Genomic DNA, 12,144 nt, shown 5'->3' with positions numbered 1-12,144 from the left:
TACCCTACTCCTGGGGAAGTCATGCTGGCTCCTTCGTGGTCGCCACCTCCCTCTTTGAACGACAACCAACCATCCTTTGCTCAAAATATTCTAGAATCTTGCCAGTATTCTAAGCCAAACTCACCGGAATATAGTTTCGCAGACTCCACTGTCTTCCCTTATTAGAAAATCAGGACAATATTTGCCTGCGGCAGCTCTCTCATCCTCCATGATCTTTCAAAAGATCACCGACGGGCCCTCTAAACAATCAACGGCACCTGCCCCGTCCTTTCCGGGGGCCCTGGGATGTGGTTTTGTCCAGGCCTGGTGACTTGAACTCCCTGAGGTCAGGAGGCTGCTCTGAATTATCCTGGGTATGTCAACTCCCTTTCAACCACTTTTGAGCTATCCTTCCCAGTTGGTGGGGCCACTTTCCTTCCTTTTCCTCTCAGAGCTCAAGGCATGTTTTTGGACGTGCTGTGGAGTGAAATATTGTAAGAGCACAATCTACAGTCTACAAATCAATGTACTGGGAGGATGCCCAGAAGGGAAAGATTCACACCTGAGTAACAACCCCATGAGCCTGGGCCCTGGGCCTGGCTCTGCCACTCACTCGGGCCAGATTTCCCTTTTGCAAGACGAGGGGATTTGATTAAGATTGCTAGGGTCTTTTCCAGTGGTAACATTTGATGGGCCGGTGACTGAGTCCTAATCGTGCCTCCTCAGGCAAGCCCCCTCCCTTGTACGGGCCTGTTTCTTCCATTCATGGCAGGAGGATGTCTAGTTTCTAAAATCCCTCCTAGCTCACATTCTCAGGGTTCTCTGGCATTCTAAGGTCTCAGACAGGGTGGAAAGAGCTTCAGGTTTGCAGTTAAGAGTTCCTAGGTTCAAATCTTTGCTCCGCCACTCACTACCTAGATTTGAGCAAGTCACTGAATCTCCCCAGGGCCTTACAAACTGCAGAGAATCACAACCCTACTGCATGATAAGGTTGTTCAGATAAAATGAGGTAAGATATTTCAAGTGCTTCGTAGAATTGTAAAGTTGTACATGACTCACCGCTGGCACAGAACTGAAGCCTGGGTGGTGGATGACAAGGATGTACAAATGGGGAAACAAAAGTTTGCTGCGATGACAGAAACAGAGACAGCATGGGCTAGTTGGAAAAAGCACTGAATCTGGGGCCCAAGGACCTGGGTTCAAATCCCAGCTTTTCTACTGACTACCTGTGTGACTTTGGGCGAATCCTTTCTCTCCCAGCCCCCCAGGAGGAGGATGACAGCACCATCCCCCATAGTTTTCTGGGGGAGATCCCATGAATATCAGCCTTAGTGTTTCGGGAAGAATAGATTGTCTCCCTTTTTAAACCCTCAAAGGGACATGGAATCGCATCTGGGTTAAAAGGGTTTCTTGTTCTGCCATAGGGTGGAGCCCTTGTGACTAGGGAGCAGCAGGAAAGAGGGAAGCTAAGGTGGGTCCAAACTCCACCAAGAACAAGAGGCGTTGGCTGCCCTGGAAGGGACCTTAGAGACAATCTGGTTCTAATGCCTTCCTGCAGAAAGCAGGAGTGAGCTAGTCAGCAGCCAGGTCAGAAGGAAGTCCTTGCCACCAGCCTTCAAAAAGGAGAAAGAAAAAATGAGGCCAGTGCTGAGCAGCTGGCTTCATGGACACAGTGCCTTAGGCTTCAAACCATTTCCCTCCATGGAGAGAAGAGAAATGTCTGCACTAAAAAGTATTTCAATGGGAAAAGTTTCCAAGTTGGCCAACTCTCAATCCTACCCTACCCACCCCCACAATGCCCCTCGGCCAAAAAAAATTCCACCTAAAGATACACTGATGAGGGGATCATGGCTCCACCCAGAACCAAGCTCCTGGGAACCCAAGCACCCCTGATCTCATTTCTACAGCTCCTTCCTCAGAACAGCCCGGGGATGAAGGCAAGGAAGATATGCCCATTTCAAACATGAGGAAGGGGAGGTAGAAAGAGATGCCTGGGCCCTAGGCCTTGCCCACCCAAGGTGGTACAGCTAGTTGACTCCGATCTCCTGACTCATCAGGGGTCCTTTTGCTTATTACTAATTTTTTGTTTATTATTTACTGTCTTATTTTCCCAAATATATTCAAAGAGTCCTGAGGTCAAATGCTCACCTAGGTGGTTATTAACATTTAAAAAGCAGGAAATGTTGGCCCTACCGATTGTGGAAGGGAGACAAAGCCTTGCCTTTGGGAAGTCTCTTGGGGACACCCTAGTCAAGGTCGTCAGGGAACAACAGCATTGAGAGGATCTTCAGGAGAGGCCTTTGGGGTGGGGCAAGAGGAAAGGGGGAGGGCTCAGAGCACAAGAAGGGGGAGCTGTGGAGTAGCAGCACTGACTTCTGAGCTCCCCCTAGGTCCATACCCTCTGCTCCCACATCCCGGGAACCCCTCCTCCAAGCACCTAGAAGGGCTTTTACCTGCTTTTGGTGAGTGGGATGCCAGGAAAGCCGAGATCCCCTTGGGACTATCTTCCTGCTGTCCCTGCCTGCTTCTGCCCTCCACCCTTTCCTGGGTAACCTGGCTCCTGGGTTCTCTGTCTTAAGCCCGGTTGATCACAGGCAGATTCCTAGGCCCAGGACTTTCTCCATTAAGACAAGCAGCCTGGAGGAGAGAGAGCCAGGGGACTGGATTCTGAGAAAACTCCTCAACTAGTTATGTGGGCAAGTCATATAACTGTCTGGGGCTCCATTTCCTTGGCTGGTAAAATGATCAGAAATTCTTAACCTTTGTTAGGCCAGCAGGTGGCTGAAGCCTATGCGGAACCATGTTATGTCTTGTTTTATTCATGAGGGGAGATGCTAAATCCCAGTAAACGATTAGTAAAAATATTTTATTTTTTCCATTCAAGTTCCGGGACCCCCCAGCCCCTGACATCTCTCCACAGTCCCCAAGACGTCTGGGGCTCCAGGGCAAGAACTCCTGCACTAGATGATCTGGAAGGTCTCCACCAGCTTTAAATCTTACAGCCCTCCCTGTTCACTAGGCCACGGCTTTCTTGATGTTCAGGTCCCCTGGCTGGCCCCTCACCCACTGAACCCTCCTCCCTTCCTAGAGGCCTTGTCCCAGTCAGTCATCCCCTTCTGCTTTCCTTTCTCAGTCCCTTTCCAAACATTCCAGGATCCCAGAGGCAGTTTCTTGTTGTCCTTTTTGCTTCTGTCTGGTTTGGTTTCCAGGGAAGAGATGATGCAGCTTCGGAAATGATAACTCGAAGGCAAAATGGTTGGAAGTATGAAAGAAGCCTGCAAGTGACTCCAGGGGCATCAGAAAGACTCATGACTGACCGTGACTTGAAACAAGATGGTCACCCAGCGAGGACAAGAGACAACAGATGGACAGCTGCAGTGCCGGCCTGGGACCGACCCCCAAGAGGTGAAAAAGGTCGAAAAAAGGCCCCTGATAGGCTGATGGGAAGACAAAGACAAGAATCACACAGAATGGCAAGGTAGGGAGGAAAGACCCATGCAAGCGAGACCATGGATTCACTAAGGATCCAATACCACCCGCTCCCAGACTTGGGAAGACCTCTGCTGATTTATCTCATTTTGAACTGAAGTTCGTCTCCCTGCCCCCCATGGCAGCTGGCTCCCTCATGGCCCTCAAAGAGGATGGCTTCTTCCCATCCCACAATATCCCTCATTCACCCCTGCCCCAAACTGGGCTCTATAGAATTTCAAGCTAAAAGAGACATGACAAATCATCCAATTGAACCCAAACTGAGGTCAGAGGTCACCGACATAGTAAGGAGCAAGCCAAGATTTGAAGACCAGGTCCCCCCTCTGAGGGGGAAGGTGCAGGGGGCTCACAGACCACTCCCAAAAGGATGCTCCATGCATTAAAAAGGACCAGCATCAGCACTGCTGTGCTTATGCCCCAGAGAAAGGCCTTTTCTGAGGCATCAGGGTTTTCCCCAGACCTTGGTCCCTGCCCCTCAGAGAGCTGACAGCGTGTATACAAGTAAAACGTACCTGGAGAGGGAGAGGGAATTCCCAGCTGGTGGGATCAGAAAAACCTTCCTAGACCTGGCTAGAAGGGGGATGGAAGGTGAGGATCGTGAGGGGCTGGAGATGTGTCGAGCACACTGCAGGCTCAGCAGCACGTCCAAGTACCTGGAATTTGGGGAACAGCTCCGACTCTAGAAGTAGCAAATAAATGGAATGTGTCTGCAGGAGCCGAGCTGTGTAGGATCTTGTAAGAGGAGCCACAGGGGCCCCTTTCTGAGCAGGGTAGTGGCATGGGCAGATCTGTACCTTTAAAGAAAATGATTTTCGCAGCTGTGTAAAGAATGGACTGGAGAAAACCAGTGGAGCAGGGAAAAGGTGATGAAGGTCTCAACTAGTGGGGTGCGCATGTGAGGAAAGAAAAGGGGGTGAATGAGGTGTTATGGAAGTAGAATCAAGAACACTTGTTGGACTAACTGGATGGAGGGGCCTTGAGGTGGAGGGAAGAGTCACAAACGTGGGTGGCTGGAAAGATGGTGGCAGAGTGAGCCATGGGATTACAGAGGCTATCACCTTAGAGAAAACCTGCAGTCCTGCCCTGAGGGGAGGGTGGCCTGGGGCTCTTTTCCCTCCACAATAGGAGCATCTTTTCCACAGAAATGGAGAGATTTCCAAGCCCAGCTTAAATATGACCCAAAAGAGGAGTACATGAAGAACCTGGCAATGGACTCCAAAGGTGAGTGAGAGATTCTTTAAAAACCTACAGGGCAGGGGGATGTTGATCACAGCAGGAGGCTGCCCAGGGGGAAAGGCGGAGATGCCTCCTGGGCCTGCATGCTTTCACTTTGAAGATAGCCACTGCTGCCTTTCCTTGGGAAGCAGATGGGTGACAGTTACCAAGGTCATACAGTGTTAAGTGTGTAGGATTCTTCAAGACCTAACTGGACCAGCTTCATGGACAGGAAAGAACACTGAAGAAATCCAAGGGCTGAATGACAAAGCTGGCTGCCACTTAAAGACACATGTGGACTGTCATCTGTCCCTCATTCACAAGAGAGGAAAAGACAGAAGGAACTTTACGGATCTTATTTCTCTCAAGAAATGGTCTAACAAGCCAAAGAGAAATCACAGGACCATAGACTGAGACCTGGAAGGAATAGATGAAGCCATCCTAACACCCACAGTCCATTTTACAGATGAGGGAGCAGCTAGCCCGAAGCCACACAGGTAGGGAGCCAAAGAGCCGGGACAGGAGCCTAAATTCTTCACTCCGTGCATGGTAGATTCAGCATTAATTATTAGAAGAAACTCAGGCCACCGAGTGTCTCAGGCTGGGATCTTGAACTGGCCGTTCTCTCTTGTAGGTCAGTTTCTAGCACTGGAGGGACAGTGTGCCTTTCTAGGGAGCGTGTTCTCCGAGCCACTGTCAGAGTGAATGAGTACTGGCTAGCAGGGTGACCAGCCTGTCTCACGCTCTGAATCCTGCAGAAAATGAACACCAGCAGCGAGGGACAAGGTCACTTTAAAATAACTGCATCCTTTAATGGCAGTAATACAATTATTGGAGATGAAGGGGCCACAGGAGAGAGGCGCAAACGACATTTCCTGGAAGACACATGTGGGATACAAAAAGGGGAGTTGGGGCAGGTGGGCTGAAGGAGAGCCATGCGACCATAATTGTAAAAATACAGTGCGGTATATACATATTTGCATCATCAACGTCAACTCTGAAATATTATTTACACTTTTATTACAATCTTGGTTAGAGAACGATTTTTCTTTAAAAGCTCTAGCCTGATGGGAAAAACTACGGACGAATTAGAGCTCGGAGAGGTTCTTATCCCATTTCTAGGTTCTCAAGAGATTTCTTTTAAAAAATTATTTCATTTTAGTTTTACAAAAAAAAAAAATCCCAACAAAAAACACCGTATCTTGCATATTTTACAAATGCCATGGGACCTGGCCCTTTGGGGGAGGTGGGGAGGGGATAGGAGAGGAGGGGGGCAATCTTACTAGTGATCGTTTCCCCCGCCCGCCAAACACCTGATCAACAACAGCACAGGGACCCTGACCTTGTCTGCCATGTGGAGGCCCAGCCCAGAAGGGGTGCGGGCTGTCCCCCCAGAGAAGCTGCAGCAGCCTCACAGCCCTCAAGGAGAGAGGGAAGCCACAGGCCAAAGGGAGGCAGTTTCTACATTATCTATGGAGACAGCAATGGTTAAAAGAGCCAGCAGGCTGGGGAGGGGAACGGGAGGTGGGTGGGCAAGAGGAACGTGCCAGGGGACAGAATCCACATAAAAAAGGCAATTTCTTAGCCTAGCTAGGGGAAAGGGGAAGGGGACCTGGGGAAGAGCACACAGGACAGCTTCCAAATAAAACCGTACCTGAGCTTTTCTCAAGTTTCCAAACTAAAATTCTCCTAGAGAAGTGGGGCCATTACATGGCGATGGCCGGGCCAAAGATGGCCAGGACACAAACATGTCAGGCAGCTCAGAAGGCCTGACCTGGCCTGTCCACTGCCTCCAGCTGAGGGTGCAGCGGGCATCCCTACCCCCTCCCTCCCCAAGAAAGAGACCCAAGGCCTACCCTGGCAAACCCTGCCACCAGAGCAGGACTCCCTCCCAGCCTCGTTTTCCCTTCGATTCCAACCTGCCCTGATTCCTCTATGTGTCTATGGATCCACCATTAGAACTTTAGCTCTGAAGCCCAAAACCCACCAGGGTTTCATGGTTCAGAAATTAAAAGAAGGCATGAAACAGAAGAATGACAAAAGTAAAAACCTTCTTGAAAGAAAAAAGTTGGAGACTTTTTTCCTTGAACACTTTGTCCGCACTAAGGAAGACAGAATGAGGAGGAGGAACGCAGGACGGCGGAGGTCTGAGCAGAGGTAAGGCCCAGCCCAGGGGGAAGCAGGGCAGATGGGGCCTACAACCCCTCCAGAGCCAGACTAACAGACAGGCTGAGGCTCCCTGCGCTCCAACCCCTTGGGCCTGCTCCCCACAGTCCAATGGACTGCTGAGATGAACTCTGGACAAGTGGGCCAGAGGAGACTCCTGGGACCCCTGCCCCTACCTCCCCACCCTGGTTCCCTCATCTGCACTTGACAGTGACCCTAGGGCCATGGGGATGCTCTCCGAAGTTCTCTAGCTCACCCCTTCCCCACCCTGGTCCCGGTAGCCCGGGGGCTTCCCCGGGCCCTGAGAACAGGACAGTGCTGGACAGAGGAGCTTGGGTGATTCACACACACAGAAAGGGACAGAGGACAGGATGGCTACACAACTTGACCAAACTGCCCCCGAGACCCATGGCAACACGGGGCCCAAGATGCATTTGAAGGGAACTGGGCAGGAGACTTTGATTGTTCGATTAAAAAAGACATTTTCTTGGAGATAGCCTGTGAGTCATACAGCACTGACCAGAACCAAAGATTTTTATATACAATTTATAGGAACCAAAGAATAAAAAACCCCCAAGCCCTCTCCCCCCATGCCCCCACCCCAGGACCCCTCCCCTGACATTCCCAACACTGAATGTGGCCATGAAATACAATCACAGGATGTGGGGAGGGGACGGGGTCCAGGTTAATACTACTGGCAGAAGGGGGACGCAGTGGGGTCAAAGCCTTTAAAAACATCTTTGAGGGACCCGGCGTCCTGCTCGCTCTCTCGGGAGGGGCTGTTGCCAGCGAAAGGGCTCCCAGAGCCAGCCTTGGACGCCTGCTTCACGGTCCCAAACAGGGTGGGCACAGGCAAGTTGTGGAGGCCGGGCTGGGGGGCTCCCTCCTGAGAGGGAGTGGCTGAGGGGGCGGTGGCAGGGGTCGGGGCTGCCTTGGGGCGCGGCCGATTATAACTGTTGTACCTGTCCGTGGCCGTGGGCTCCGGGCCCGCCTTGCCCACCTCCGGCTGTTCCAAGGCTGACTTGCGGATGAACGGAGGCTCTTTGGCCTTGGCCGCTGAGCTTTTGCCATTGCCGTCAGGACCCTTGGGCTGAGCACCCCCTTCAGGGGCTGGCTCGGCCACTTTGCTGCCAGAGTTCGGAGTCCTCGGGTCATAGAGACTGATGCCGCTGAGCACGTTGCTCTGCCCACTCCCACCACCTTGGCTGACCCCCCCAGCTGCCAGGACCCGCGGGTCATAAGGGGCGATAGCTGGAGGTGAGGCCTCGCCAGAGGAAGCAGGGGGTGGCCCAGCTACCTCAGAAGTGCTGGGCTTAGTGGCACGGGACGAGGCGACATCCCCGGATTTTTGCAACCGGGGGTCGGCAGGGGCTTTGCGCACTCGGGGGTCACTGGGCTTATCGCTCGGACTGGGTGCCGAGGGGCTGGAAGCATTGACGGTCTTGAGGATTCGAGAGAGCAACTCAAAATCCGGCAGGTTGGCAGCAGAGGCAGTGGGAGTGGAGTTGGGGTCTGAGGGGGCTGCCCCACGCTGCCGGGGATCTGAGGGCCCGGCGGCAGAGGGCCGGTGGAGGCGGGGATCAAGGGCAGGCAAAGACTGCAGGGCAGCAGGAAGAGAGGTTGCAGAGTCTTGTTTGGGGACAGGTAGTGGGATGAGGTCCTCAGGGTTCCAAAGCACAGTGCGAGCAAAGCTGGGCTTATTCAGGGTCACATCCTTCTTGATGTGGCTGAACTGCTGTAGCTGCAACCTAGGATCCCGCAAGGGGGTCCCTGGCAGGGCATCCAGAGGAATGGTCACTGCCTTTTCCCTCAGAGCCCTCTCCCCTTCTTCTTCTTCTGGGGGCCCAGACCCCTTCCCACCACTGGTACATGCTGGGCTTGGATGGAGTCCGTCAGGCTTGGAAGTGGGAATGGAGCGAGCCAGTCGGGGGTCTGAGGGCCCTGAATCCCCAGAGCCCGAAGGGCCAGGAGCATCAGTGTGACGAGAGAGCCTTGGGTCCCTGGCGAGGCGCGGGTCAGCAGGTCTGCCCCCAGCAGCAGGGCCCTTCTGGAGGCGGGGATCACCCACTGCTGGCAGGGACCCCACATTGCTGCCACCTAACTCCCCGCTGGGTGCTGGGGGGCGACTCGAGGTCTGCTGCCGCAGGGTTTTGAGGATGGAGGTGACACTGCTTCCTCCATCATCCTCATCGCTAGAGTACCAGTTGCCTGTGTCACCTGTGAGAGAAAGACAGATATCAACAAGTGGGTGTCGCTGACTCCCCCCTTTACATTTGCATTTCAGCCAATGTGCAAGTCCCTATGATGACTACCCTCCCCCTTGCAGAGGTAACAAATGCCAGGCAGCAGAATAAGGTCCGTGCAGTCCATGAAGTCAAGGGGAAGTAGGTATCCAAAGCCTTCAGCCTGTCTCATGGGCATCTACTCTTGAAACTGTAATTAAAACTCATTCCTCTGCTACTCAAAATGAGGGTGTAGGAGCAGAGAGAGCCTTGGCCTGAGAAGTCGGGCTACAGGCCCAGCTCTCACTCGCCACAACCTGCCTTGGACTGTGAAAGGGTCTTGGGAAGACTTGCTCAGGTGAAGGTGAAAGGAAGGCACTCTGTAAACAGCCAAGGGCTACCGCCCAAGAGCAGGGCTCCACCCTGCTGCCATCTAACCTGCGCCCACAAAGGCCCATCTCTCCCTCTCCCCCCTCACCCACCCCGACATCAGCGTCAGGGCTCCCTGCTCAGCTGTGAGTCGGCCTCAGAGGGTAGATGTGCCCAATGACAGGTGACTGTGCAACGGTAAGAACCCAAATGTCTGTCTCTATCACTCGGGCATCCTTCAAGACCTCTTTGGACCCTAAATCATACTTTAGCCTTCACCAATCTTAGGGCATCGGGTGCTATGACTCAACTGTCCACTGTACGATCTGTGTGAAAGCACCTGATAATGCATAAGGCTCTCTCCCCGGCCGGGGTCCTAAGTCTCTGCCCCCATCCACAGACTGCAGGACGCTGGGTCCAGCCACGCCACAGTGACCACAGTGAAGGTGCGCTTCTCAAGCAACCTCCCTCTGGCCCAGGACCCTCGGCCGGAGCCCTGAGGCACAAACACACTTGCCTTCCTCATTCTCTCGCTCCTGCTTGCTGCTCTCAGCTAGCCTCCTTGCCCTTTCTTCTTCCTGCTGCTTCTGCTGGATGCGCAGGTATAAGGCCCTCTGGGCAGAGGGGAGGAAGTCAGGGACACTGGTGGCGGGCTGCTGTCTCCCAGGGGGCCCTGCTTCGAGGAAGCCATCAGGCTCCAGGGGCTGCTCTGGGAAAAGGTGCTCTCCTGCCTCGCCTTCCATCTCCTCATAATGTCCATAGTCCTCTGCTGGGGGGAATAACCATGGGGCGAATTATTAATCTTTGGGAGGCAGTCAGGAGTTGCATTCCTCGAGGGAGTACCCTCACTAGTGAGACCACAGACCCACTGAAGGACACCTTGAGGAAGTCAGCTTCAACTCCAATGCCATTCCTGCCCATGGATTCCCAACCCATGAATTTCCAAGGAGATACAACAAGTGGGCTCTTTCTTCCCCTACTCTTGACCAGAGTCTGCTCCCTCATGCAGCTTTAGGAGAAGCCCATGTACATTCTTTAATGGCAGAAAGGGAGAAGAGAGGGTCAGACTGCAAGGTGTCCGTAGGAAGAGCATCCCCCTAACTCTGACTGTCCAAGACAGGTTACAGCAGGGGGGAGCAGCCCGGACTGCTTGGAGCTAAGGGAAGGACAGATGGATGCTAACAGCTCTAGGAAGAGTCCCACCAGCAAGGTGGAAGGAGTGCCTTAAGCAGCTATATCCAGATACTGCCTAGTGAGAGCATACCCAGGCATTCATATAAAGAGCTTTCTCCTCTGCATGCAGAGGAGTGTTTTCTTCCTTTGGGATTCACTCTAAATTGAGAAATCATTTGGGAATTGTAAAAGCAGGTTCTTTTCTACTCATGGAATAAACTGGAAAAAGAAAGTAAGACAGTAATGGCTGGGTTACTTCTAAGGGACCTCATTAACACTGCTGCCTCTAACCCCAGGACCAAGCACAGGGCCAGGCAGCCGGTATGCACATAATGAATACTCACTAATTGATTTGGGTTTGTTAAAAATAATACATATTTCACATTTAAGACTGACACAGTAGAACTTCATATATACATGCTTGTTTTGCTCCAAGAATTCTATCTCTATGTTGTACAAGGAAAGTGTTGAGAATGAGCAGGCTGTTTTTAAGAAAACAGACTAGATGCCTGTTGTTTGGAGGTGGCTGCCGTCCTCCTAAGTTCAGCCACACCACCCGTGACATGTGTGCTAAGCCAGTTCACTTCAGGGGAGTGAATTAACTAAATCCTCGATCCTTTGCTGAAGGAAAGGCGAGAGGCGCCATCCACAGATAAAACCTGCAGCAGCCTCGGAGCCAAGCAGCCAGCGTGTGTGTTAACACTGAGCAGACAAGAAAGCTTTCCATGGAGAAATGGCGAGGAAGAGAAAAGAAAGCAAAGCCCCAAGCCTGCAGCCTACAACAGGCACAAACCTGAATCAACGCACAGAAAAAGGCCGTTATTATCTTAGAGAAGTTACTATAAGAACTGTAACAGACACACGCAAGGCAAAGGCCCCAGTGTGCAATCACCTCTCGGCTCTTCTTGCGTTTGTTAGTAGATGTTAAGATTTTAAAGCCAGAAAGTCTCCCTTCCCAATGATTCAAACCAAATGGAATCCTCCCTTGCGGGTTTCCCCAGAGCCCAGCTGCCAACCCCCATCCCAGAAAAGCACGTACCTGCCTCCCCCATCAGTCCAGGGTCCATCTCCATGCCCTCCTGCTGCTGGTAAAAATTTTCATAGAAGTTCTGGGCTGGTGGAACAGGGGGCATCATTCCGGAATGTGGGGAGTCTCCAGGACCAAAGGGCATCATTGGTGGGCCCCCGGGACCCATGGGGGGGCCAGGATTCATCCCAGGACCCATTGGCATGTCCGGGTGCATATCGGGGTGCATGTCCGGGTGCATATCGGGGTGCATGTCGGGGTGCATGTCCGGGTGCATGTCGGGATGCATGTCGGGATGCATGTCAGGATGCATTGGTCCTGGCATCGGCCCCGGGGGTCCCATGTTAGGCCCAGGCCCCATTGGCCCAGGAGGCCCCCCAGGCCCAGGGAATCTGGGGGGAGGTGGAGCAGGGTGTCTAAAAGAAAACACAAAATGGGATTTTGATTCTACTAACTTCCTATGTCATTCTACTCCTCTCTCTCTGGAGTCAAGAAGTTCATGTG

At 52.6% G+C, this 12,144-nt stretch overlaps 1 protein-coding gene across 1 annotated transcript in view; it reads right to left on the bottom strand.

Annotated features, from left to right (window-relative positions):
* The window catches only part of ZC3H4 (zinc finger CCCH-type containing 4), a 54,880-nt gene that overhangs the window by 16,771 nt on the left and 25,965 nt on the right, over positions 1-12,144 (bottom strand). The window contains exons 12-14 of the mRNA XM_036743663.1: positions 11,653-12,056; positions 9,958-10,209; positions 7,812-9,066 (exon numbers count right to left, since the gene is read on the bottom strand). Coding sequence (XP_036599558.1) covers positions 7,812-9,066; positions 9,958-10,209; positions 11,653-12,056 — 1,911 coding nt within the window. The remainder of the gene's footprint in view (positions 1-7,811; positions 9,067-9,957; positions 10,210-11,652; positions 12,057-12,144) is intronic.

Source organism: Trichosurus vulpecula, chromosome 2, assembly GCF_011100635.1.
Source record: "Trichosurus vulpecula isolate mTriVul1 chromosome 2, mTriVul1.pri, whole genome shotgun sequence".
Taxonomy (NCBI): domain Eukaryota; kingdom Metazoa; phylum Chordata; class Mammalia; order Diprotodontia; family Phalangeridae; genus Trichosurus; species Trichosurus vulpecula.
This window is presented reverse-complemented; position numbering and strand designations above follow the sequence as displayed.